At 42.0% G+C, this 23,555-nt stretch overlaps 1 protein-coding gene across 9 annotated transcripts in view; it reads left to right on the top strand.

Annotated features, from left to right (window-relative positions):
* LOC126477859 (histone deacetylase 6) overlaps positions 1-23,555 on the top strand; it is a 329,968-nt gene that overhangs the window by 64,849 nt on the left and 241,564 nt on the right. For all 9 annotated transcript variants that reach the window (XM_050103654.1, XM_050103653.1, XM_050103652.1 and 6 more), the window contains 2 exons: positions 11,640-11,823; positions 17,142-17,239. In XM_050103654.1, coding sequence (XP_049959611.1) covers positions 11,640-11,823; positions 17,142-17,239 — 282 coding nt within the window. The remainder of the gene's footprint in view (positions 1-11,639; positions 11,824-17,141; positions 17,240-23,555) is intronic.

Raw genomic sequence — 23,555 nt, 5'->3', positions numbered from 1 at the left:
CCTCTCTATCCTCGCTCCTTCCCTGTTGCCGCCTCTTTCCCCTCTCTGTGTTCTGATTTATGTCGACCTGGCTATACAACTGGTTTCCTGTATTGGTTGCAATATTGTTCCTTTTACCTGTTCTTTCATCCTTTTTGATATTTAGATCCTGACTTGAGGTTTGACCTTCACTTCAAAATTTCCTGTTTATAGTGTGAGCCATATGGGGAAGAACTCCCTCCCTAGCATCTATGATGTGGACTCCTCTCCCCCCTTCCTTCCCCTCACCCTTCGTCACCAACACGTATAGTCGGTCTGTGTGGTGGGCCTGTTATATATCCATATGGCTGAGCCCCCTGACAACACGGGGATCACACTGCTGATACCTGAGCTGTTCCCTCCCCATGTGTGCCAAGGAGTGGTTGCTTATCTTCTTGGAGCATCAGAACTCCTGGCAACGGCCGCCGTGCCAGACGGCCCTTGCTGTGGGTGGTTGGCGTCCATGGGGAGAGCTCCTGGTCGGAGTGGGTGCTATCGGCGTGGAGTTTGGTGCATGAAGCATATCAAGCTGCAAAAATCTGGCCATTCTCAAATGGCCATCTCTTCGAATGGTAGAGGATTCTTGAATACTGCTTCGTATGACCCAGCAACCTTCCCTTCCCTGGCTATACCATGGAAGGAGGGCCAGGTTCGCCGTCTTGGGATGAAACCCTTTCCCTGTTACCTTGTCTGTACTTGGATGACTGGGGACACATTCACTGCCACAAAGCTATTGTTTTTCTTGGAAAATATCGAGGACAAGTTTGCTCAAGTGGAGTCTCTTAGTAAGATGCGGTCGGGCTCCCTGTTGATCAAAGCTTCTTCTGTCACCCAATCTGCAGCTCTTCGTGATTGTCTGTGCAATATTCCGGTGTCTACCACTCCTCACCAATCTGTGAATGTGGTCCTGGGAGTAATTTTTCTTAGGGACCTCATTCTGCAAACTGATGAGGAACTCTGGGCTACTCTGTAGCAGCACGGCGTTCATTTTGTTCGATGTGTGCAGAAGGGTCACAAAGGCAACTGCACCGATACTGGCGCCTTCATTCTGGCTTTCGAGGGGGATACCCTCCCAGAGAAGGTCAAGGCTATATGCTACATATGTGACGTGAAGCTGTACATCCCTACATCTATGCGGTGCTTTCGGTGCTTGTGTTTTTGGCATATGTCTTCCCACTGTACGGCAGACCCTTTTGTGTGGTGACTGTGGCCACCCACTCCATGAGGGAAGCCCCTGTGTTCTGCCACCTGTGTGTGTCTATTATTCTGACCGCCACTCCCCTCGCTTGCCGGATTGCCCAGCTTGAAAGAGAGAAAAGGAGATCCAGTGTCACTATCTTCAACTTTTTCCTCTGCTACGTCCTTTCCTCCTCCTGCCCCGTCCTTACCCCAGCCCCGCCCTTCTTCGGCATCAGCCGGTGATCTGTCTCTCCCTCGGGACTCCTCTCCCTAGTGTCTCTCAGGCCAGAAGACTATTACCACCACTCAGCCACAAGGTGCACCATCTGTGTGCCCCAAGGTTGCTCACTCTCTTTCGGTTCCTGATCTTGTAGATGCCTGTACTCCGCCTGTGCCCTGCCCTATTCCACCTCAGAAAGAGAAGAAGAAAAAACAAAAACTGTAAGACAATGCACCGCTGTGCCCCCGGAGGTGCCATCTCCCCCCTCGCATCCTGAGTCTGATGTCTTATTTATGGGTGTCACCCCATCCTTGTCGGTGACAACTACTGACTGAGTGACCTGATCTCATCCTCGGCTTCTTCATGTCTACCTTGGACTCAGGCCACACAATAATCCAGTGGAATTGCAAAGGATACTATTGTCACCTACCAGAAATGCAACGTCTTGTCTCCTCCTATTTTGTGTTCTGTCTTGTTCTTCAAAAAATGCATTTTCGTGATGACCACTCTTCAACTTCTCATGGTTATCAGGTGTTCTGTCGGAACCGTGCTGGCCCTGGGGTAGCATTTGGTGAGGTCTGCAGTTTGATTCGCTCCAATGTTATTAGTGACTGGATCCCCCTACATACCACCTTGGAAATGATAGTGGTTTGAGTGCAAATGACTCCGGCAATCACCATTTGCATGTCTACCTCCCTCCAAGTAGGCCAGTTTCTTACGTTGCACTGTCTACCTTAATCCAGCAACTCCCCCACCCCTTTGTGACAGTGACCACTTTCCGGTGATTCTATCGTTCCCCTGCTGCAGACAGGCCCCCACGTTGGACATTCTGCAGGGCCAATTGGCCTTTATATATGTCTGCTGTCCACTTTGACATCCCCCTTTTGATTTCCATTGATGTAATCGTGCAAAACATCTCCGCCACTCTTCCTCATGCTGCTGGCACTGCTGTTCCCCTATCCACAGGTCCCCCTCATTGTCGGCTGGTACCACGGTGGACCAAAGATGTCACAGTTGTTGTCCAGGATCGCCAGCGGATACTGCAGTGATTTAAGCGACACCCTTCACAGACAAGCCTCCTCACTTTTAAGCGTCTCTGAGCTAAGGCTTGTTACCTTGAGTAAAAAGGAATGCTGGGAGTGTTACGTTTCTTTCCTGGGGATGTATGCCTCTTCACCGCAGGTTTGGTCATAGCTCCGTAGCCTTCTGGGCCGCCAGCAACAGTCAACAGTCTGGGGTCTTAATCTCCAGGGTGCTGTGTCCACTGATCCATTGGTTCTGGCAGAATACTTCGCGACATACTTTGTGAGGTCATCATCATCCTCTTCCTACCCTACTACCTTTCTCTAGCAGAAATGCAGAGATGCACAGACCCCCCCCCCCCTCCCCGCCGTTTCATCCCACGTCACGTTGAGCCCAAAATGCTGAATGGGAATTGTGAATTGTGCAGGCTCTTAGTTCTTCATGAGACACAGTCCCAGGGCCAAATTCCATCCACAACCAGATGATCCAACACTGGATGTTCCATAGAGGCAACAGCTCCTCACGAGTCGTCAACCACATTTGGATCAAGGGTGCTTTTCCATCACAATGGCGAGACAGTATAGTTATCTCCGTCCTTAAGCCCGGGAAAATCGCAACGTCTCTCGACAGCTACCCCCCCCCCCCCCCCCCAGTTAGTGTTACAAATGTAATTTGTAAACTGCTCAAAAGGATAGTCAACTTTAGATTATGCTGGGTACTTGAATCTTGGGGCCTTTTGTCCCTGTATAAATGTGGCTCCCAGGCAGGGTGATCTCCAACTGACCATTTACTCCGATTTGAATCAGCCATCCAACAGGCTTTTACTCACCGCTGGCACCTTGTCGCGGTCTTCTTTGAGCTACATAAGGCGTATGACATGGCTTGGTGCCATCACATTTTAGATACCATCCATGACTGGGGCTTCCATGGTCCCCTTCTGATTTTTATCTGCGAGTTTTTATCTTACTGGCTCTTCCGGGTTCGAGTTGGGACTTTACTCAGTGCTCCTCAGATTCAGGAGAATCGTATCCCGCAGGGTTCTGTGCTAAGTGTCTACACTCTTCTTCATTGCCATCAATGGGCTTGCGACCTCTGTTGGGCCTCTGGTTACACAGCATTGTACACCGACGATTTTTGCATCTGGTGCAGTTCCCACTCAGTAGCATATGCCGAGTGCCAGCTTCAAGGTGCCATCTGACGGGCCTCTGCGTGGGCCACCGCCCATGGCTTCCAGTTTTCTCCCTCCAAAGCGCAGGTTATGCATTTTTGTCGTCAGCCCACATTACACACCAATCTAGAACTTTATTTAGGCAACCAGCTCATCGATGTTGTAGCACAGTCCCGTTTCTTGGGCCTTATTTTTGGTAACAAGCTGACATGGCTGCCCCACATTCACCACCTAAAGACTACATTTATGCAGAAGCTTAATGCTCTCCACCTCCTGGCCCACACATCTTGGGGTGCAGGCCATTCCACTCTCCTCCATCTTTACCATGCTCTGCTCTTGTCCGGACTCGATTATGGTAGTCAGGTTTATCTCTCAGCAGCTCCTTCCACTTTGAAACTCCTTGACCCTGTCCATCATTGTGGGGTGCATCTGGCTGTTGGTGCCTTTTGCATTATTCCTGTAGGTAGTCTCCTCACAGAAGCAGGAATTCCCCTTCTACACATCCAATGGAGCCAACTCCTTGTTTCTTAAGCAGTCACCATTTGCCAATTCCCTGACCATCCTGTGTACCCTGTGCTCTTCGCCACTGAGGAATGTCTCCCTCGTAACACCTGCCCAGGGGTGGGATTGCCGGTTGGCATGCGTATCACTTCCTCCTGTCGGGATCTCCATCTCCACTCACTAGACTGCAACCCGGGTCTTTCCTCCCATACACCCCCCACCCCCACCACTGCCCGCCCCGGATGGTGCCTTTACCATGGATTAGGACCGATCTGTTCTAGGGTCCTAAGCTCTTTGTTGCTCCTATGGTTTACCGGGGTCTTGTATGTGCCATCCTTCCAGAGTTCCTGGGTGCCAGCATCTCTACACTTACAGTTTTAAGATTATTGATGAGATGGGATATGCTTTTACATCTCCTACTGGCTTCGAGCACCATTCATTGTCGGGATCATGTAGTGTGTTCACAGCAGAGCTTGTAGCCATTCACAGGGCCCTCTTTTTTGTTTCTCAAGCCTCCCTCTACAGTGTTTGAATTTGTTCATACTCCATGTGGCTCCCAAGCCATGTGGGCATCCCAGGGAATGAATTGGCAGACCTTTTGGCTAGAGGAGCAGATATTTACCTCTTTGCCCAACAGTGGAATGCCATCTGGAGCGCTACTGCTCTTAGTAATAAACTCATCAAGGAGCCTACTGCAGTTTGGCGGTCTTCTTTCCACTCCTCTCGCAAGGAGTCCACTGTTTTATGCTTTTTACACATTGGTTATACCCAGCTCACCCATTGTTTCCTCCTACATAATGACCCATCTCCGCAGTGTGGTTGTGGAGCCAGACTGGCGATATCTCACATATTGGTGGAATGTTCCCTTCTTTCAGCCCTTCGTGTTAAGTATAGTCTTCCTGATTCCTTAAATTTAATATTAGCAGATGATCCATGGATGGTTGAACTGGTCCTTGGTTTTGTCTGTGAAAGTGGTTTTTATTTCGATATAAGGTTCTCCTTTAGTCTTGGAGCAGGGGCAGGTTGGTTGTGGTTGGAACTTCTTTTACAGTCTTCTCAGTCTGTGATCCATTGATCACCCCCGTTTTCCAGTTTTTAGATTTGGTCTCACCTTTTATGCTTTTATTGTGTGTGTTAAATGTTCATTATTTTATAATTTGACTCCCCTGACTGGATCCGTCCACTTTTAGCAGACCCTCTTTCATCTACATCTACATTTATACTCCGCAAGCCACCCAACGGTGTGTGGTGGAGGGCACTTAACATGTCACTGTCATTACCTCCCTTTCCTGTTCCAGTCGCATATGGTTCGCGGAAAGAACGACTGCCGGAAACCTCCGTGCACGCTCGAATCTCTCTAATTTTACATTCGTGATCTCCTTGGGAGGTATAAGTAGGGGGAAGCAATATATTCAATACCTCATCCAGAAACGCATCCTCTCGAAACCTGGACAGCAAGCTACACCATGGTGCAGAGCGCCTCTCTTGCAGAGTCTGCCACTGGAGTTTGCTAAACATCTCCATAACGCTATCACGCTTACCAAATAACCCTGTGACAAAACGCGCTGCTCTTCTTTGGATCTTCTCTATCACCTCTGTCAACCCGACCTGGTACGGATCCCACACTGATAAGCAATCCTCAAGTATAGGTCGAATGAGTGTTTTGTAAGCCACCTCCTTTGTTGATGGACTACATTTTCTAAGGACTCTTTCAATGAATCTCAACCTGGCACCTGCCTTACCAACAATTAATTTTATATGATTATTCCACTTCAAATCGTTCCGCACGCATACTCCCAGATAGTTTACAGAAGTAACTGCTACCTGTGTTTGTTCCGCTATTATATAATCATACAGTAAAGGATCCTGCTTTCTATGTATTCGCAGTACATTACATTTGTCTATGTTAAAGATCAGTTACCACTCCCTGCACCAAGTGCCTGTCCGCTGCAGATCTTCCTGCATTTCGCTGCAATTTTCTAATACTGCAACTTCTCTGTATACTACAGCATCATCCGTGAAAAGCCGCACGGAACTTCGGACACTATCTACTTGGTCATTTATATATATTGTGATAAGCAATGGTCCCATAACACTCCCCTGTGGCATGCCCGAGGTTACTTTAACGTCTGTAGATGTCTCTCTATTGAGAACAACGTGCTGTGTTCTGTTTGCTAAAAACTCTTCAATCCAGCCACACAGCTGGTCTGATATTCCGTAGGCTCTTACTTTGTTTATCAGGCAACAGTGCGGAACTGTATCGAACGCCTTCCGGAAGTCAAGGAAAATGGCATCTACCTGGGAGCCTGTATCTAATATTTTCTGGGTCTCATGAACAAATAAAGCGAGTTGGGTCTCGCACGATCGCTGTTTCCGGAATCCATGTTGATTCCTACAGAGTAGATTCTGGGTTTCCAGAAATAACATGATACATGAGCGAAAAACATGTTCTAAAATTTTACAACACACTGATGTCAGAGATTTAGGTCTATAGTTTTGTGCATCTGCTTGACGACCCTTCTTGAAGAATGGGACTACCTGTGCTCTTTTCCAATCATTTGGAACCTTTCTTTCATCTAGAGACTTGTGGTACACAGCTGTTAGAAGGGGGTAGAATCGAAATGGTATCCCGTCAGGCCCAGTGGACTCTCCACTGTTGAGTGATTCCAGTTGCTTTTCTATTCCTTGGACTCTTATTTCGATATCAGCCATTTTTTCGTTTGTGTGAAGATTTAGAGAAGGAACTGCAGTGCAGTCTTCCTCTGTGAAACAGCTTTGGAAAAAGGTGTTTAGTGTTTCAGCTTTACACGTGTCATCCTCTGTTTCAATGCCATCATCATCCCAGAGTGTGTGGATATGCTGTTTTGAGCCACTTACTGATTTACCATAAGACCAGAACTTCCTAGGATTTCTGTCAAGTCGGTACATAGAATTTTACCTTAGAATTGAATGCTTCACGCATAGCCCTCCTTACGCTAACTTTGACATCGTTTAGCTTCTGTTTGTCTGAGAGGTTTTGGCTGCATTTAAACTTGCAGTGAAGCTCTCTTTGCTTTCGCAGTAGTTTCCTAATTTTGTTGTTGAACCATGGTGGGTTTTACCCGTCCCTCACAGTTTTACTCGGCACGTACCTGTCTAAAACCCCTTTTTTCGATTGCCTTGAACTTTTTCCATAAACACTCAACATTGTCAGTGTCGGAACAGAAATTTTCGTTTTGATCTGTTAGGTAGTCTGAAATCTGCCTTCTATTACTCTTGCTAAACAGATAAACATTCCTCCCTTTTTTTTATATTCCTATTTACTTCCATATTCAGGGATGCTGCAACAGCCTTATGAGCACTGATTCCCTGTTCTGCACTTAGAGTCGAAAAGTTCGGGTCTGTTTGTTATCAGTAGGTCCAATATTTTATCTCCACGAGTTGGTTCTCTGTTTAATTGCTCGAGGTAATTTTCGGATAGTGCACTGAGTACAATGGCACTCGATGCTCTGTCCCTTCCACCCGTCCTAAACATCTGAGTGTCTCAGTCTATATCCGGTAAATTGAAATCTCCACCTAAGACTATAAGATGCTGAGAAAATTTATGTGAAACGTATTCCAGATTTTCTCTCAGTTGTTCTGCCACTGATGCTGCTGAGTCGGGAGGTCGTTAAAAGGAGCCAATTATTAACCGAGCTTGGTTGTTGAGTGTGACCTCCACCCATAATAATTCACGGGAGCTATCCATTTCTACTTCACTACAGGATAAACTACTACTAACAGCGACAAACACGCCACCACCGGTTGCATGCAATCTATCCTTTCTAAACACCGTCTGTGCCTTTGTAAAAATTTCGGCAGAATTTATCTCTGGCTTCAGCCAGCTTTCCGTACCTATAACGATTTCAGCTTCGGTGCTTTCTATCAGCGCTTGAAGTTCTGGTACTTTACTAACGCAGCTTTGACAGTTTACAATTACAATACCGATTGCTGCTTGGTCCCCGCATGTCCTGGCTTTGCCCCGCACCCTTTGAGGCTGTTGCCCTTTCTGTACTTGCCCGAGGCCATCTACCCTAAAAAACCGCCCAGTCCACGCCACACAACCCCTGCTACCTGTGTAGCTGCCTGCTGTGTGTAGTGGACTCCTGACCCATCCAGCGGAGCCCGAAACCCCACCACCCTATGGTGTAAGTCAAGGAATCTGCAGCCCACACGGTCGCAGAACTGTCTCAGCCTCTGATTCAGACCCTCCACTCGGCTCTGTACCAAAGGTCCGCAGTCAGTCCTGTCGACGATACTGCAGATGGTGAGCTCTGCTTTCATCCCGCTAGCGAGACTGGCAGTCTTCACCAAATCAGATAGCTGCCGTAAGCCAGAGAGGATTTCCTCCGATCCATAGCTACACACATCATTGGTGCCGACATCAGCAACCATCTGCAGATGGGTGCACCCTGTACCCTTCATGGCATCCGGAAGGACCCTTTCCACATCTGGAATGACTCCCCCCCCACCCGGTATGCACATGGAGTGCACATTGGTTTTCTTCCCTTCTCCTGCTGCCATATCCCTAAGGGGTCCCATTACGTTCCTGACGTTGGAGCTCCCAACTACCACTAAGCCCACCCTCTGCAACCACCTGGATCTTGCAGGCTGAGGGGCAACCTCTGGAAAAGGACAAGCAGCCATGTCCGTCCGAAGATCAGTATCAGCCGGAGACATAGCCTGAAACCTATTCGTCAGACAAACTGGAGAGGCCTTCCGTTCAGCCCTCTGGAATGTCTTTCGCCCGCTGCCACACCTTGAGACGACCTCCCACTCTACCACTGGTGAGGGGTCAGCCTCAATGTGGGCTGTATCCCGCTCAGCCACAGGCGTAGTCAGATCGGGGGATGTGTGGGACGAGCTGGCCCTCCCCGACAAACCCCCATCCGGACCCCCACAGTGATGCCCATTGGTAACAGCCTTAAGCTATGTGACTGGAGGCAACACTGCCTGAAGCTGGGAGCGAAGGGATGCCAACTCAGCCCGCATCCAAACACAGCAGTCGCAGTCCCTATCCATGCTAAATATTGTTGTGCAAAGAATGTCTGAACTAATCTACAGAGAGCACAAACAATTCGGCACAAAATTTAAATGGTTATTAAAATACAAGATTGCCTAGTAAATGCAGTAATGCTGCTACTTGCGCACTGCTGACACACTGCTCGGCGGCAGAAGGAGACTAAACGATTTTACACTATTCAGGTACTAAAACGCGGTGCTACAACTCTTAAATACTATAATAAACCTGAAATTTATGAATTAAACAATGCAAGTACCCAAAAACACGCAAAGAAATTAAGAATTAAACTATGTAACAAATAAGTGAGCTAAGAGTATACGACTTGCTGCTGGCAACTGCTTATCCAATGGTGGCAGGGAGCTGTAATTCACTTTGGAATTGCGGTACTGATGACCTTGCTGTTTGGTCCCATACTCTTCAATTAATCAATCAACCTCTGATCTTACGTCAGTATACTACATTTTAATGGAATAGATTTTTTATTCTGTGAAGAAGATTATATCATATTTGAGTGTGGACATACTCTTGATTTGCACTTGTGGTGTGATATGTGAATATTTAATAAAATTTAAAAAAAGAGCATGAGATGAAGTGTTTTTACTTTTAAAATATACAATTCACTGAATATTTTTTGGAAGTTTAAACTGTTTCCCAACCAGACTCAAGCAAACTTTAAATTTGTGAGCATTTGTAACAACCGGGCCATGTTTCTTGAAACTTGCCTACCATTGTTTTGAACATTTATGAAAAATTTAAGATGTGTGACAAGCTGAGATCAAACCCAAGCACTTCTTGCTCAGCCCACCAGATATCCAGGACCATTACTCTTGAGAAAAAGAATTTATCAAGGAGTTTGATTTGACTATAGCCTCAGTGTGATTGGGGCACCTCTGTTAAATGTAGAAGATACGAAGTGAAACTGTCAGGTTGATGATGTGATTTGACCTGTGAGACATCCACAGAGGGCTCAACTGAAAGAGCAGTCATAATGAAAGGCAGCTGCCTGTGCTTGAGCTTGGTTGGGATATCTTTTAAACTTTCAAGAAATATTCAATGAATTGTATATTCAAATAGTAAAAACGTGTTATCTCATTCTCTTTTTTGTGTTATTACTTATATCCTTGTTTAGCATTACAGTTCCTCCTCTTTTGTTTGAGGTTTTGAAGGAAAATTACTGCACTAAAAGTTTGAGATGCAGTAGCATCTGTCACAGTGGTGACTGAGTTACAAGAATTGAGCTTGATGTGAATGTAGCGTTTTTATTTTATGTATAAATTGTGGGTTCGTATTATTTTTAGTTCAGAGTAATGTTTTAATATATGTGTTGATTGATTTTCTATAAAGATATTTCAAGTTTGTAACGTTTTCTAAACTCTGTCTCTGTTTTTAAATTTTTACAGTTACGCTGCTAGTTGACTATTTCCAAGGCATGCTTCATTTATGTATCTGGTTTTATAAATTGAGAACTTTGCTTTTGAATGTTGTATTTAATTTTTGTCATGTTTTTGAATCTTAATCTGAAGATAAACCAATGCACACTTGAAGATAGATGCAAACTATCCTAAGAAAGGTTACGAATTTTCAAGAACCAACTTTAAATGATAAATCTACGAATATACTACCATTCCCTGCGTATCAATCCTATTGAGATCATGGGTACAAGAGTGCATTAATTACAGTATGCACTGAGGCATTTAAACATTCTTTTTTCTTCTTGTTTAGGGCCAGCAGATAATACACGTCTGATAATGACATGATCATTAGAATAGATGCAGCAAAATAGCTGCTTATAATAAAAAATCTTTATTTGGGACAGATCGTTTCGGCATTTGTCGCCATTGTCAAGTATACCTAGACTGATGTGACATCCGTATTATGTCATTAGCGGACTGTCTTACATTTACCATCTTATTAAAACAGTGACAGTTATAAGACAGTTCACTAATGACGTAGTATGGATGTCACATTAGTCTACACGTGCTTGATAATGGCGATAAATGCCAAACCAGTCTGTCATAAATAAATATTTGTTGTTATAAGCAGCTATTTTAGTGCATCTGTTCTAATAATTCAGATGTTCTTCCCATGCCCCATATGTGAATGGAACAAGAAGATGCCCTAATAACTGTTGAGAGTACCCTCTGCCATGAATTTCACTGAGCAGTTTGCAGATTATGGATGTAGATGTAGATGGTGAATTTGTTTGCTTCATGTGTTGATGTATTGAGAGTTTGAATAATTCATCATTTATCTTGCTACCTTTTCCATCTTCCTATTCTGGATCCAGCACTTTGTCTGTTGAAGAAAGAATAGTAATAAGGATTGTAGAAAAGTTTATTTTGTTTGTGTGGACATTAATATGACAATTTGTTTTCGTGAGTATGTTTGTATTTGTCTTCCAGGGTATAAGACTATTTTAAAGATTTATTTGTTAGATTTTGTGTTTTAAGTTAATATTTGTCATGGAATTGCATTTTCATTACTTGCAGGTGTGAAGAACTTGGCCTTCTTTCTCGTTGTACTGTCATTACTCCGCGAACTGCTGAAGAATATGAAGTCTTATACAAACATGAAGAAAGACATATAGAGATTCTCAAAGCAACAGAGAACTGTAAAGATGAGGAATCCCTAGAGAAGTTATCCTCCAAATACGATGCCATCTATATTCATCCAGTGAGTATGTCATAATTTTGAGTCCTATTTGTGTCTCTCTTAAGTGAATCAGAGCTTATTGTCTATGTTATTCAAACTGAGATCAAGACATATATCTTTGATGTCTTGTCATAATCATTTTAAAACAATAGTTTAAAAGCTTCTCTGTGTTTAATGACTGTAGTTAAGTGTGTACATTTATAATTGGAAAGAGAATGTATGAAGAGAGAAAACTAGGTAGGTACTTCTTTGTTCTAAGTAGCAGATTGAGAGATCCACACATTACTAAAATTAATCCTAATGAAATGAATTGTGCTACACTTAATTGCCACAAATAGGTGACAATATAATTCTAAGAAAAATGGTAGCCATCTGACTAGAAGTTGTACCACTGATTTACAGCCCTTCTTGGTCTCAAGAGTCATTATTCCTTTTCATGGCTCAGTTCCCTTCAACGTCTCCTATTTCAGGCCTTGAGCACACACTATTCTCATGGTCTTGACTCTTCTGTGTCCCTCAGGATGGACCACTATTTGACTCAATAAAGGCTCAGCAGGATGCTGAGGATAGGGATATATAAACCCAATAACATTATTTGTCTGTAGCCTTGCATTATTTTTTTACAGTGAGGTTTGTGTCATAACATTCTCCCTCCCCCCCTCCCCCCCCTCCCCCCTCCCTCCCCCGATGACTTTCATATACTTATTATTACTATGAATGTGTGAAAATTTAACAGTTTCTGTTACTTTATAAATACTACAGGTATTTTATTCTTTATTAAAATCTCAATCATTATATTATTTCTTGTAATTCCTGGGACAACCTTTTATTCCATTGACTGAGGTTCTAAAATCGGCTCTTTTTTTCTCCTCTGAATGAAACAATGTGTTTTGTCCAATAGAAGTTATTTCTGTGAGTTTCTCTTTGTGTCACCCACCTGCTGCCGACTATGTCCACATATTTAAAATGTTGAGTTCGTGATGCCAGACCTGTACAGAGGCAGCTTGCAGTTGATTGCACTTCCACTGCAAAGAGTTGATACACAGCTGTTCTACAGTACTTGTCGACAGAATCAGTAAGGAAAAATAATTTCAATATTTGTGACACAATTATAACTTGAGAAGAATATCTTCATGTCTTCTCTCCATCCGCTATTTTGAAACTCCTAGCAAATTAAAACTGTGTACCAACCAGGACTCAAGACCCAGATTGAGCGGCAGTGCTTGTACTGACTGATCTATCCATCCTCAACTCATGACTTGATCTCACAACTTCAGTTGTGGAACTTACTGGCAGATTAAAACTGTGTGCCGGACCGAGACTCGAACTTGGGACCTTTGCCTTTCGCAGGCAAGTGCTCTACCAACTGAGCTACCCAAGCACGACTCACACCCTGTCCTCACAGCTTTACTTCTGCCAGTATCTCGTCTCCTACCTTCCAAACTTTACAGAAGCTCTCCTGCGAACCTTGCAGAACTAGCACTCCTGAAAGAAGTAAAGCTGTGAGGATGGGGTGTGAGTTGTGCTTGGTAGAGCACTTGCTCGCGAGAGACAAAGGTCCCGAATTCGAGTATTGGTCCGGCACACAGTTTTAATCTGCCAGGAAATTTCATATCAGCGAAAACTCCGCTGCAGAGTGAAAATCTCATTCTGGGAACTTCAGTTGTATTTATGTTTTATTTGTTTTAACATGATTAGATTAGGACCGTCAGCCCTCCTCTTACATCATATTAGGGTTTTACGTATATAATCCTTTCTAAATCATGGTTACTTAAAAAAAATGATGTTACTTTTAAATGGATGCATTGTGTTGAAATTATAGCAATAAAATGAAAAATTGATGTATCTAATGCCATTTGGAATAGTAGTTCTGATTAAGAACTAATAGTGACAAGATGACTGCTGCTGCTGCTGCTGCTGCTGCTACACACATCATTAGCTGTCATTTGAAATTGGAGTTGTTATTTAGTTCCCTGGTATTGTGAGAAATATCATTCCAGAATCAGGTTCATGCTGCTAAAAGAACTTGAAGAAGGCAACTGAGTGGTGTAATGGTATAGAAAAGCTTTATCTTGGTTAGAGTGGATCTTTCTACTGTTTAGCCAAGAGTGCTAAGGTCGAGAAGACATATGGGGGGTTGTATATATCAATAAGAAAGTAAAAAAGACACAGTATGTGGGAATTAGTGCACTTGCTTGCACTTAGCCAACATAGCTGTGAACAGTATCTTGAAATATAATAAAAGTTTAATGTTGTAGATATATTGTATGTAGACCTACATCATCAGTCAGAATCTGGAAGAGCAGTGACTTTTTTTGAAAAGGCCTTGCAGAATAACACTGCTGTAATTAATAGCTGGAAGTACAAGCATTTGTAAAAGTTAGGTTTCTTCTTCAGATGAAAAAGAGTTTTTTTAAATATATTTTATGAGGGTGTAGAGAGATGCCAATGCTTTCTTGCACTTTATTGCTCTACAGTTTAGACTTTCATTTGTTATCACTCCTAGACTATTTGCTGTGGGTAAGTAATTTATATTTGTCCCACTTAGGATTCCCTTCATGAGTCGTGGACCTTGTTGAGATGGGGTGGTTTGCATGCCTTATTGATACAGATAGCTGTACTGCAGCTATAACCATAATGGAGGGGCTCTGTTGAGAGGCCAGACTAACTTGTGGTTCTGGAACAGGAGGCAGCAACCTTTTCAGTAGTTCAGGAGCAACAGTTGACTGGTCTGATCTTGTCACATTAACCAGCAGGGCTTTGTTATTTTAGTACTGCAAACAGTTCGGAAGGAAAGGAGCAAAAGCCATTATTTTTCCAAAGTCCTTGCAGTTCCACTACAAGGCATAATGATGATGGTATCCACTTGGATAAATATTCTGGAGGTGAAATAATTCCCGCCATTCGGATCTCTGGTCTGGGATGTTGCATTGGGAAAAACAAAGCTAGCAATCTGGGGACCAGAATGTGTAATGTTTGATCCCTTAATGGGCTAGGTAGGTCATAGAATTAAAAAAATAAATGGCCAGGTTGAAATTAGATATAGTTGGAATTAATGAAATGCAGTGGCAAGAAGAACAGAACTTCTGATGAGGTGAGTTATGGGTTGTAAATATGAAAGCAATAAGGGTAATGCTGGAATAGATGTTGTGATGATGATGATGATGATGATGATGATGATGAATAAGAAAGTAGGAATGCAGATAATTTACAAAGAACAGCATGTTGAACACTTTATAATAGCAAAGATGGACATGTAGCCTTCATCTGCATAGTAGTACAAATTTATATGCTTAATAACTACACAAATGATGAGAGAATTGGAAGAATGTATGATGAGATAAATTTTCTGCCCCCTGAACTATCAGAATAATAATTCTGAAAGTTCAGGGGAGGCAGAAAATTTTATAATGATGGGCGGATTGGAATATGATAGTAGGGTAAAGAAGAAAAGGAAAAGTTATAGGAAAACATGTTCTTGGGCAACAGAATTTCTAAGAAAGTAGTCCAGCCAAAAATGTCAAAAGTTTTCTCTGGATCTAGAAATGCTACAAACATAATTTTGGATTTATTATTTCTAAGGTTAGTTGTTTGTTTCTCTGAAACGATAACTGATCTTGTACAAACTTTTCTTCTTCCAGTTTTTCTATGCATCTGTAAATAACTCTTATCAGTATGTCACAAACATGACTTACTAAACTGTCAACACCTGCCTTTGGTGGAAGTGGAACTATTCTGTTTCACTTGAAGTCTGAGGGTATTTCATCTGTCTCATATCTTACATATCAAGCGGAATAGTTTTGTCATAGGAGGCTCTCCCAAGAATCTCAAAAATTCTGAGGGAGTGTCATATACTCCAGAAATCTTGTTTCGACATAGGTCTCATAATGACCAATCAAATTCTTCTCGCAGTATCACATCTTGCACCTCACCTTCTTGTACTTCCTCTTCCCTTTCTATATTATCATCTTCAAGTTTCTTAGCCCTTCTGTATACTCCTTCTACCTTTCAGCTTTCTTTTCATTGGTTAGTACTGGCTTGCTATCTGAGCCCTTGAAATTTGTACACAAGGTACTCTATCTCAAAATGTTTCTAATTTTTCTATAGGCAGCATCTACCTTTTCCCTAGTCAAGTCATCTTGTGCTGTCTTGCCTTTGTCCACCAGATATTTTTTTTTTTGCCTTGCATTTTGCACTTCTCGAATGTCATTTGTTAGATGTCTGTGTCCTGTTTTGCTTGCTTCATTTTTGCATCTTCTTTCTTGAATTAAGTTCAGTACATCCTGTGTTATCCATGGACTTCTACTGAGCCTTGTCTTTTTGCTTAGTTGATCCTCTGCTGCCTTCACCATTTCTCATCTCTCAAAGCTGCCTATCTCACCTTCTGTATTCCTTTCCTCTATTCATCAAATTGATATCTATTACTTCCTTTGAAACTCTTAACAACCTCTGGTTCTTTCAGTTTTATCACATCTCCTTATTTTCCTATATTTCTCCAATTTTTGCAATATTAATATGGAAATCACACTTGCACCTGAAATGTTTAGCAGTTTAAATTCTGGTTTTCAAAGCTGCCTTACCATTACATTTTTTCACATAAAAAATTTTATTTTGTGATTCTTTGGAAGAAGGCCTTTTGGCTGAAAGCTTAAGTGTGCCTGTCTGCTACTAAAGATCTCCCATATATAGTGTATAGCAATCTATCCTTTCTCTAATTATGTTGAAAGTTTTTATGAATATCTTTGTGACACATGAATGTTATTGCATCTTTTCCAGTTTTATGTATCATAAGAATTCTATTACTGATATTGCTAACAATGTATGATTAATATTTACTTTGTTTTATGGATACGTAGTTCCAATATTTATTTGCACTTATGCTCCACAAATATCTCTTCCACAAGTAAATATCTAGTAAACTATAAAATTGTGAGACAGAAATGCTGGCCATCGTGTCGTCTGAGAAGGTAAAGGATCATTACTGTCAGTAGGCACATACAAAAATATGTGACACTATCCTAGCTTTTTGAAATAATAGTTCCTTCCCTGGCGAGCAGAGAAGGGAGGTAGAGGAAAGTTAAAATTAAAGGGCAGGTCACTCAGAATCCTGGCTAACTTTTTTCTTTCCTGAGCTCCCCCCCCCCCCCCCCTTTCCTCCCCTAGCAAGGAACTGTTATTTATGAAAGCCAGGATAGCATTGTGTGTTTTTATGTACATCTGTTGGCAGTAATGATATTCCGCCTCCTGAAGGTAGACTCTGGCCAGCAGTTCTGTCTCAGAATTTATAGTTTTTTTTTCTTTTGTTAGAAATATCTAGTAATTCTGTCAAACTTTTGTAGAGTACATACCAACTTTCATTACTGGCTGCTGGCTGTGCTATTGAAATTGTTGATGCAGTATGCAGAAAGAAGATTCAAAATGGAATGGCAATTATCAGGTATGAACACCTTGAATTGGTTTTGGAAACTGTGCTTTCATTACTTCAGACAGTATGTGACACTTGACACCTTTGGTAAAACATGAAGTTTTGTGGAAATCTGTCATACTGTCACCACATTTCTGAGTTAACCAGTGCCTTCTTTTTTATACATGTGAATTGTACATACATACATTTTGAACTTCATATGAATATATTTTTTATAGACAAAAGCAAAAAAGTGAGGTGATACACTGTACACTCACTGTAAATGGTCATAAATATTTAATCAAAAACAGCAGTTAAGCTATCAGTGCAGGAAAAGGGTAATTTCTGTTTTGCTTCGGCTTTTAAGTCAAAGATAACAAAAAGCAGTTGACTAGCTCTAACAGTGGAAAATCCAGGATGGAATGTAACTATATTATGAAAGGGAAAGTTGCTACCAACCGTATAGTGGAGATGCTGAGTTGCACGACAAAAAGACTGTCACAAATAAAGCTTTTGGCCAGTAAGGCCGTTGTCAAAAACAGACGACTCTCTCTCTCTCTCTCTCTCTCTCACTCTCACTCTCTCTCTCTCTCTCTTACTCTCACTCACACAAATGCAACTCACATAGATGACTGCAATCTCAGACAACTGAAACCACACTTGGGAGTATTTGGCATTCTGCAGTATTTCCTGCACTGCACTATTTACAATTGCCTTTCTTAACTCTTGAGTTAAGGAAATACTGCAGAATGCCAAAAACTGCCAAGTGCAGATGTGAAATGAAGCCTGTCAACACCAACCACTGCTAGCAAGAAGGGAAGGAGCAGATTATGTAAAGAAACACCAATAACAAAGGAAGATGTATGTAAATAAAAGCGAAACGCATCTGGTGTAATTCTTTTTAATTAGACTGCAGTCAGCTCAGGACAGGTAACCGATAGTAACAACAGTTTCGTTATTGTGAAATACATTTTTGTGGTATTGTTTCTGTCCCTAAATGTCTCTCTCTGACTTCAGAATATTTCTAAATGCATGTTTCAGGGATTTGAATGAAAGATGTTTTGTGACTTACCTTAGTCTGTAACCCTTCCAAAACCCTGTTCAGGATATTTGTCCTAATTTCTTAATTGTGCTTAACTTTAAGACACTACTATAGGACGGTAATACCAGTTGAACAAAATGTTATCCACAGAAGAGTGACCAGTATATAGCAGTTGACTAGAAAAACTACCTCCAAACTGTGTCAGCGTGTGTGTGTGTGTGTGTGTGTGTGTGTGTGTGTGTGTGTGTGTGTGTGTGTGTGTGTGTTAGCATTTCTATAAAATTATCTTCTCAACCTGTTAAGTGTTCCAGGTGGTGCTACAGTGTGAGCATTTGTGACAGATTCCTCTGTTTTATGTAGATTAGGTGTACTGAACTTTACTAGGCCCCCTACTTCTGTTCGGGAGTGGTCAGGAACACAATAACCATAATCTCACGTATGCCTTACTGGAATGGTTCAGTGTGTTAACTAGTGTTCTGTAAGCATCTGGTTTGGCTGGAACATTTAAAGTGTATTATCCTATCCACGATAAGGTTATTAGTCATGATACAGAACTGGAAGAAGAGTAGTTAATATTTTGGATCAAAATGGTTTGTTCACAAAAGAGGGAATTTATCTAATCAAGAACTGAGCCTCACTAAAAAAAAGTATTTAGAAATCTCCTTTCCCCCATTTGTCATAAAGAAATCAAAAAATTAGAATTATTTGCAAATAAGAAAAACCAATAACAAATAAGAAACACAGTTCCATTCCACAGAAGAAAGAGAGCTGTAGGTATATTGTAATTACTGTCTATTACAGTGACTGTCCCAGTAGCGATGAAAATACGGTGATTAAAAATAAACACTAAAATTGCAAAATCAGGGAAGATAGCAAATGATGAAATGTAATTTCTTGTGAATATACAGCTACTCCTTGAAATATTTTTTCTCTCTTAAATAAAAGTTCAGCTCCAGTATGCCAACGAAATCATAATCATAATTTTAGTATTTTTAGGTCCTATAGTTGCGATACTTTAACTGCACGTGCACATGACTTATCTAGCAATTCCTAAAATATATAATAATGCAACAACTTTTCACTGACTCGGTAGGCATTCATTTTAAAGTTACATGTTAAATCATGAGTGAAGAAGATCTAGTTTACATTCAAATTTTGCTTTATTCCACCAAAAGACTAAAATATGATTACATGAAAAGGAAAAATCCTAAAATATTGTCCTTTATTTCTTGAATGAAATAATCAAGAATTGTAGTTTGCTTTTTCCTGCCAGCAAAAAATTATTAGAAAAAGTTGTTCCTCTGTTTGGTTGATATTAGCTAGAATCAACTCATTTACACCGAATGGGGAAAAATAGTTCATGACATCTGAAAAAAAACTTGGAGCAGTTGAATCATCCTCATTGTACACCCCCCCCCCCCCCCCCCCCCCCAACCTTTCGCTAGCCGTGCTTGGTGCTTTATTAAAGTATCCGACAGTCACTTACATCTACCTAATGCACAAAAGTCTGGCTGTCAGCATCACAGCAACGTCATAAAATGTCACATTTGTATTGACAGCCTTCAGGGAAATCATCATCTTCAGAAACTGTTACTGACCAAAAGGGAGCATGGTTCAACAGAGTCTGTTGTGCTACAGCATTCCCAGCAGCAACAAAAATGTGCATAGCGTGTAAATTCTCACTACATCCTTTCTTTTGAGAACCTTTACAAAACAGCCATTTTTACTTAACTTTCACAGGAAGAATTATGCCTAGATGTAGAAGCTGCAGTTGACTTTGTACAGTTACCAGGAAGAAACACATCAACATTTGTTGAAGAATGTTGTTGCCTTTGGATGTGAAAGGGTATCCATTAGTAATGAGAACCAACTTGGTTTCTTAAGTCCTAAGAAACTTTGTGCAAATTTGAGTAGTAGCCTGGCAGTGATAACAAAATCACAAAATTATAGGTGTACAGTAGTGTTGTAATGTTATAGATCGTCTGGGCGTTTAAAATGTTCCCATTATTAATAGCTGAAACATTGTGCTTTCTTTTCCCTCATCTCCTTGACATTTTTCTGTCTAGGGAAATTAGGCCTGTATGTTTGATGGAAATAAGATCCCAGTTCCATTATAATTGAAAATATTTCTGCACTCATCAGCCATGGCAAAATATTCGTCTTGCAATTTTCAATACTCTTGAAGTCTAGTGCCTTACTTTTTTCCACACAAATTTTGGTAAAAGAGGTTAAGACACTTTGGGATGATTTTGCGGATCTTCTCCCGTGATAAATTTCGCATTTCATGAAGCTGTCTTATTTATAGGAGGATGGTTTATAAGTCCTTAAGAGCCTACACACCTTCAGTTTAGCTGCACAGCTTATTACTTGTGACATCATATTTGAGCAATATCTGTCTGCGTGTATCATGTTAAGCAACTGTGCAATTCCTTCAGTTCAGTTTTCACAGTCTATTCTATTCATTACCAGTCATCTGAACCTCAACCTGCTGCCATCTTTACCTCCATGCAAAAGAAAATACACTTTCCAGTTTTATTGAAGATTTCTGGAATCTTCATGAATATTGGGATACAGTATATGTTTCATGTTCCAATTACGACTGCTTACAGTGTTTTAATATATAAAAACTAAAAGCTTCTGGAGCCTAATGTGATTCTTGATGCTCTAGTGAAGAAAATAAAGAACTGTCAATCTGATTTTCGGAAAGAATTAAGGAAGCAATATACCCGCAACCACACAACAAACTGCAGCTCTTCTTCTTTTCTGTTCCCCGTTGTCACTTGATCATCACAAATGCTGCACAGAACCCCAGAATTAAGAGAACTGAAGGGAAAACAGAATGTTTTGTACACTGCTTAATTTCAGATAAATGTACATGTTTTAAATGGAACAGATGGCTGCACAGTTAAACTAACATGTGTTGACCCCCTTTAAATGACGAAGCCTGAATGTTCTCCCTTTTTAATGCAGATGGCCATTGAATTTCAGGACTCAGGAGTGCCTGCAAATTTTTCAGTATATACTGCACAAAGAAAACTATACCAGATTGTAACTCTTTCTCATGTCAAAGAGTTTAATATTCTGATCATCACCCTCAGGGGCCCAGCATTCATTTGCTGGGTATGGGCTTGGTGACCTGGGGGTTTCCGAGCTGGTGCCTAGTGAGTGTCACCAGTTCTCTGTATTGTAAGTTCTGGGCATGCTTCAGTTACACAACTGCACAGTGTGGCAGTGGAGCGTAGTGTGTCATAGGTAATGGGGAACTTTGCTTGGATGTCCGAGGATGGTAACCACCCCCACCCCCTCCTCCCCCGCTCTCTCTCTCTCTCTCTCTCTCTCTCTCTCTCTCTGTCTCTGTCTCTGTCTCTCTACTCACTCTCGAGGTTTGTTGTGTGCTGATGGAATGCATGGCTGTCAAGGTGGAACAATCATTAGCAGCAACCTCTGGGGAACTTTCTGCACCTCAATTGTATAAGGCTTACCTACGCATATGGGGCTCTGTCTAGTCTAGGCGAACTTTTATTTTCTTAGCTACTCATGGGACCGAGATGGATCTGTAGAAATTCTCTCCTCACCTTTTTACATTCAGAAGGTTTTAGAGGTGAATGAAGATATGCAACAAGTGGTTGCGGAATAGGACACTGTTGCTCAAAACCTCAAGTTCCCAACAAGCAACTAACCTGCAGAAAACCAAAAGCCTTGAGGAATATGCCATTGAGACTGAGCTCCATACCACCTTGCACAGCAGCAAAGGTGTTGGTGAGATGCAGGGATCTGGTCTACATTCCCAAAGACGAACTGAAAGCTGAAGGAGTCCAAGAAGGCATTGTTGACTCCCGAAATATAATGAAAAAGATGAATGGCAGTCTGGTTAAGACAGATTCATTTATACTTGCTTTCAATAGCATGAAACTTTCAGAGCATGTCAAGGCAGGTTTCTTTTTGCTAAGCATATGGCTGTGTTTCCCTAACCCAGTGCACCTTTCAAAATGCCAGTGCTTTGGGCAAGCTACTCGTGGTTGTAAGGGAGAAACCACTTGTGACAAATGCGGTAAGAATGCTCATGAAGGAGTTGGTTGTTCAAGTGTCCAAACTGCTCGAGTTATCCCCGTCTGTAGTAGGGACTACAGGTCTTTCTTGAAGAAAGGAAGATCGAAGAGATAAAAACAACAAAACACATTGTGTATGGTGAATCCAAAAAATCTAGAAGACCATGCAGCTGCCTATGGTCGCTGCCTCCTGTGCTTCAGTTCTTAAACAACCAGTCCAAAAATCAGATGCTGCCAAAAAATGGAGGTTGCTAGTGTCAGCAGTAGTATGTGCATTTGTCAATGTACTTGTGCTGCTGCAACTATTTAGAAGCCCCTATCTCCCCCTAGAATATCAGAAAATTGTGTGGCTCTGAAGACTACCCAGTGCAAAAAAATCAAAGGCAAAGTGTCAACCATTGAGTCAGACAGTCTGACAGTGTCGACATTACTCTCTTTGACATCTCTCATGAGCCTTCTTCAGAGCTGATGGACCTTCATGTCGACATGGGGCAATCATCTCACCCCAATACTGTCTCCGCCCACTATAGGCTCCCCTCACCATTGGAAAGACAGGATGAAAATGCTACACCTGTGATAAATGGAACCCAGACCACAATGGTACATTTGTAGGCGCAGGACACATGTGGAGGGATTGAAACTCTTAGCACAGGATCACCCCATGTGCTTGTGTTCGCATTTTAAAGCTTCTGATACACTGTAATGTGGGGCTGTGCCCTCCATCACAAGGATGACCTGACTGAGGAATGGGTCAAGGGAGTGGTCGTTGTGTTTGTACACACACCACTCCCCTGCTCTCTCCCTGGCTACTGACCTGCAAGTAGTTGCAGTTGAAATTTGCGCATGTCAGAGGATCACAGTTTGCTCACTGTTCAGTGGTAAGTATTGATGATCTTCAATCCAGTGACCATTTTCCACTTTGGGTTGACCTATAGGATGGCACTCTCTCTGAAAAGACACAGTAATGATAGATGATCCGCAGGACCAACTGGACACTGTTCAGTCAGCTGGCTGTTGAGCTATGCCACAGTATGCATGAGTGGGTGGACCACATCACACGAGTGATCTACCAAGCCGCTGACTTCTCCATCCTGAAGCCCGTTTGTCATCTTAGGAGGCCACGTTTTCAGGTTTTCGTTGGTGGACTTATGAGTGCTGTTCAGTAATCCAGGTCAGGTGTGTGGTGGTTTAAGTGCTGCCCAACAGTTGAAATTCTCGCAGCCTTTCACATAGCAAGTGCAAAGGTTCGACACATCAT

The sequence above is a fragment of the Schistocerca serialis genome, chromosome 1 (assembly GCF_023864345.2).
Source record: "Schistocerca serialis cubense isolate TAMUIC-IGC-003099 chromosome 1, iqSchSeri2.2, whole genome shotgun sequence".
Classification (NCBI taxonomy): Eukaryota; Metazoa; Arthropoda; class Insecta; order Orthoptera; family Acrididae; genus Schistocerca; species Schistocerca serialis.
The sequence above is the reverse complement of the archived record's forward strand: the minus strand, read 5'-3'. Positions and strand labels throughout refer to the sequence as shown.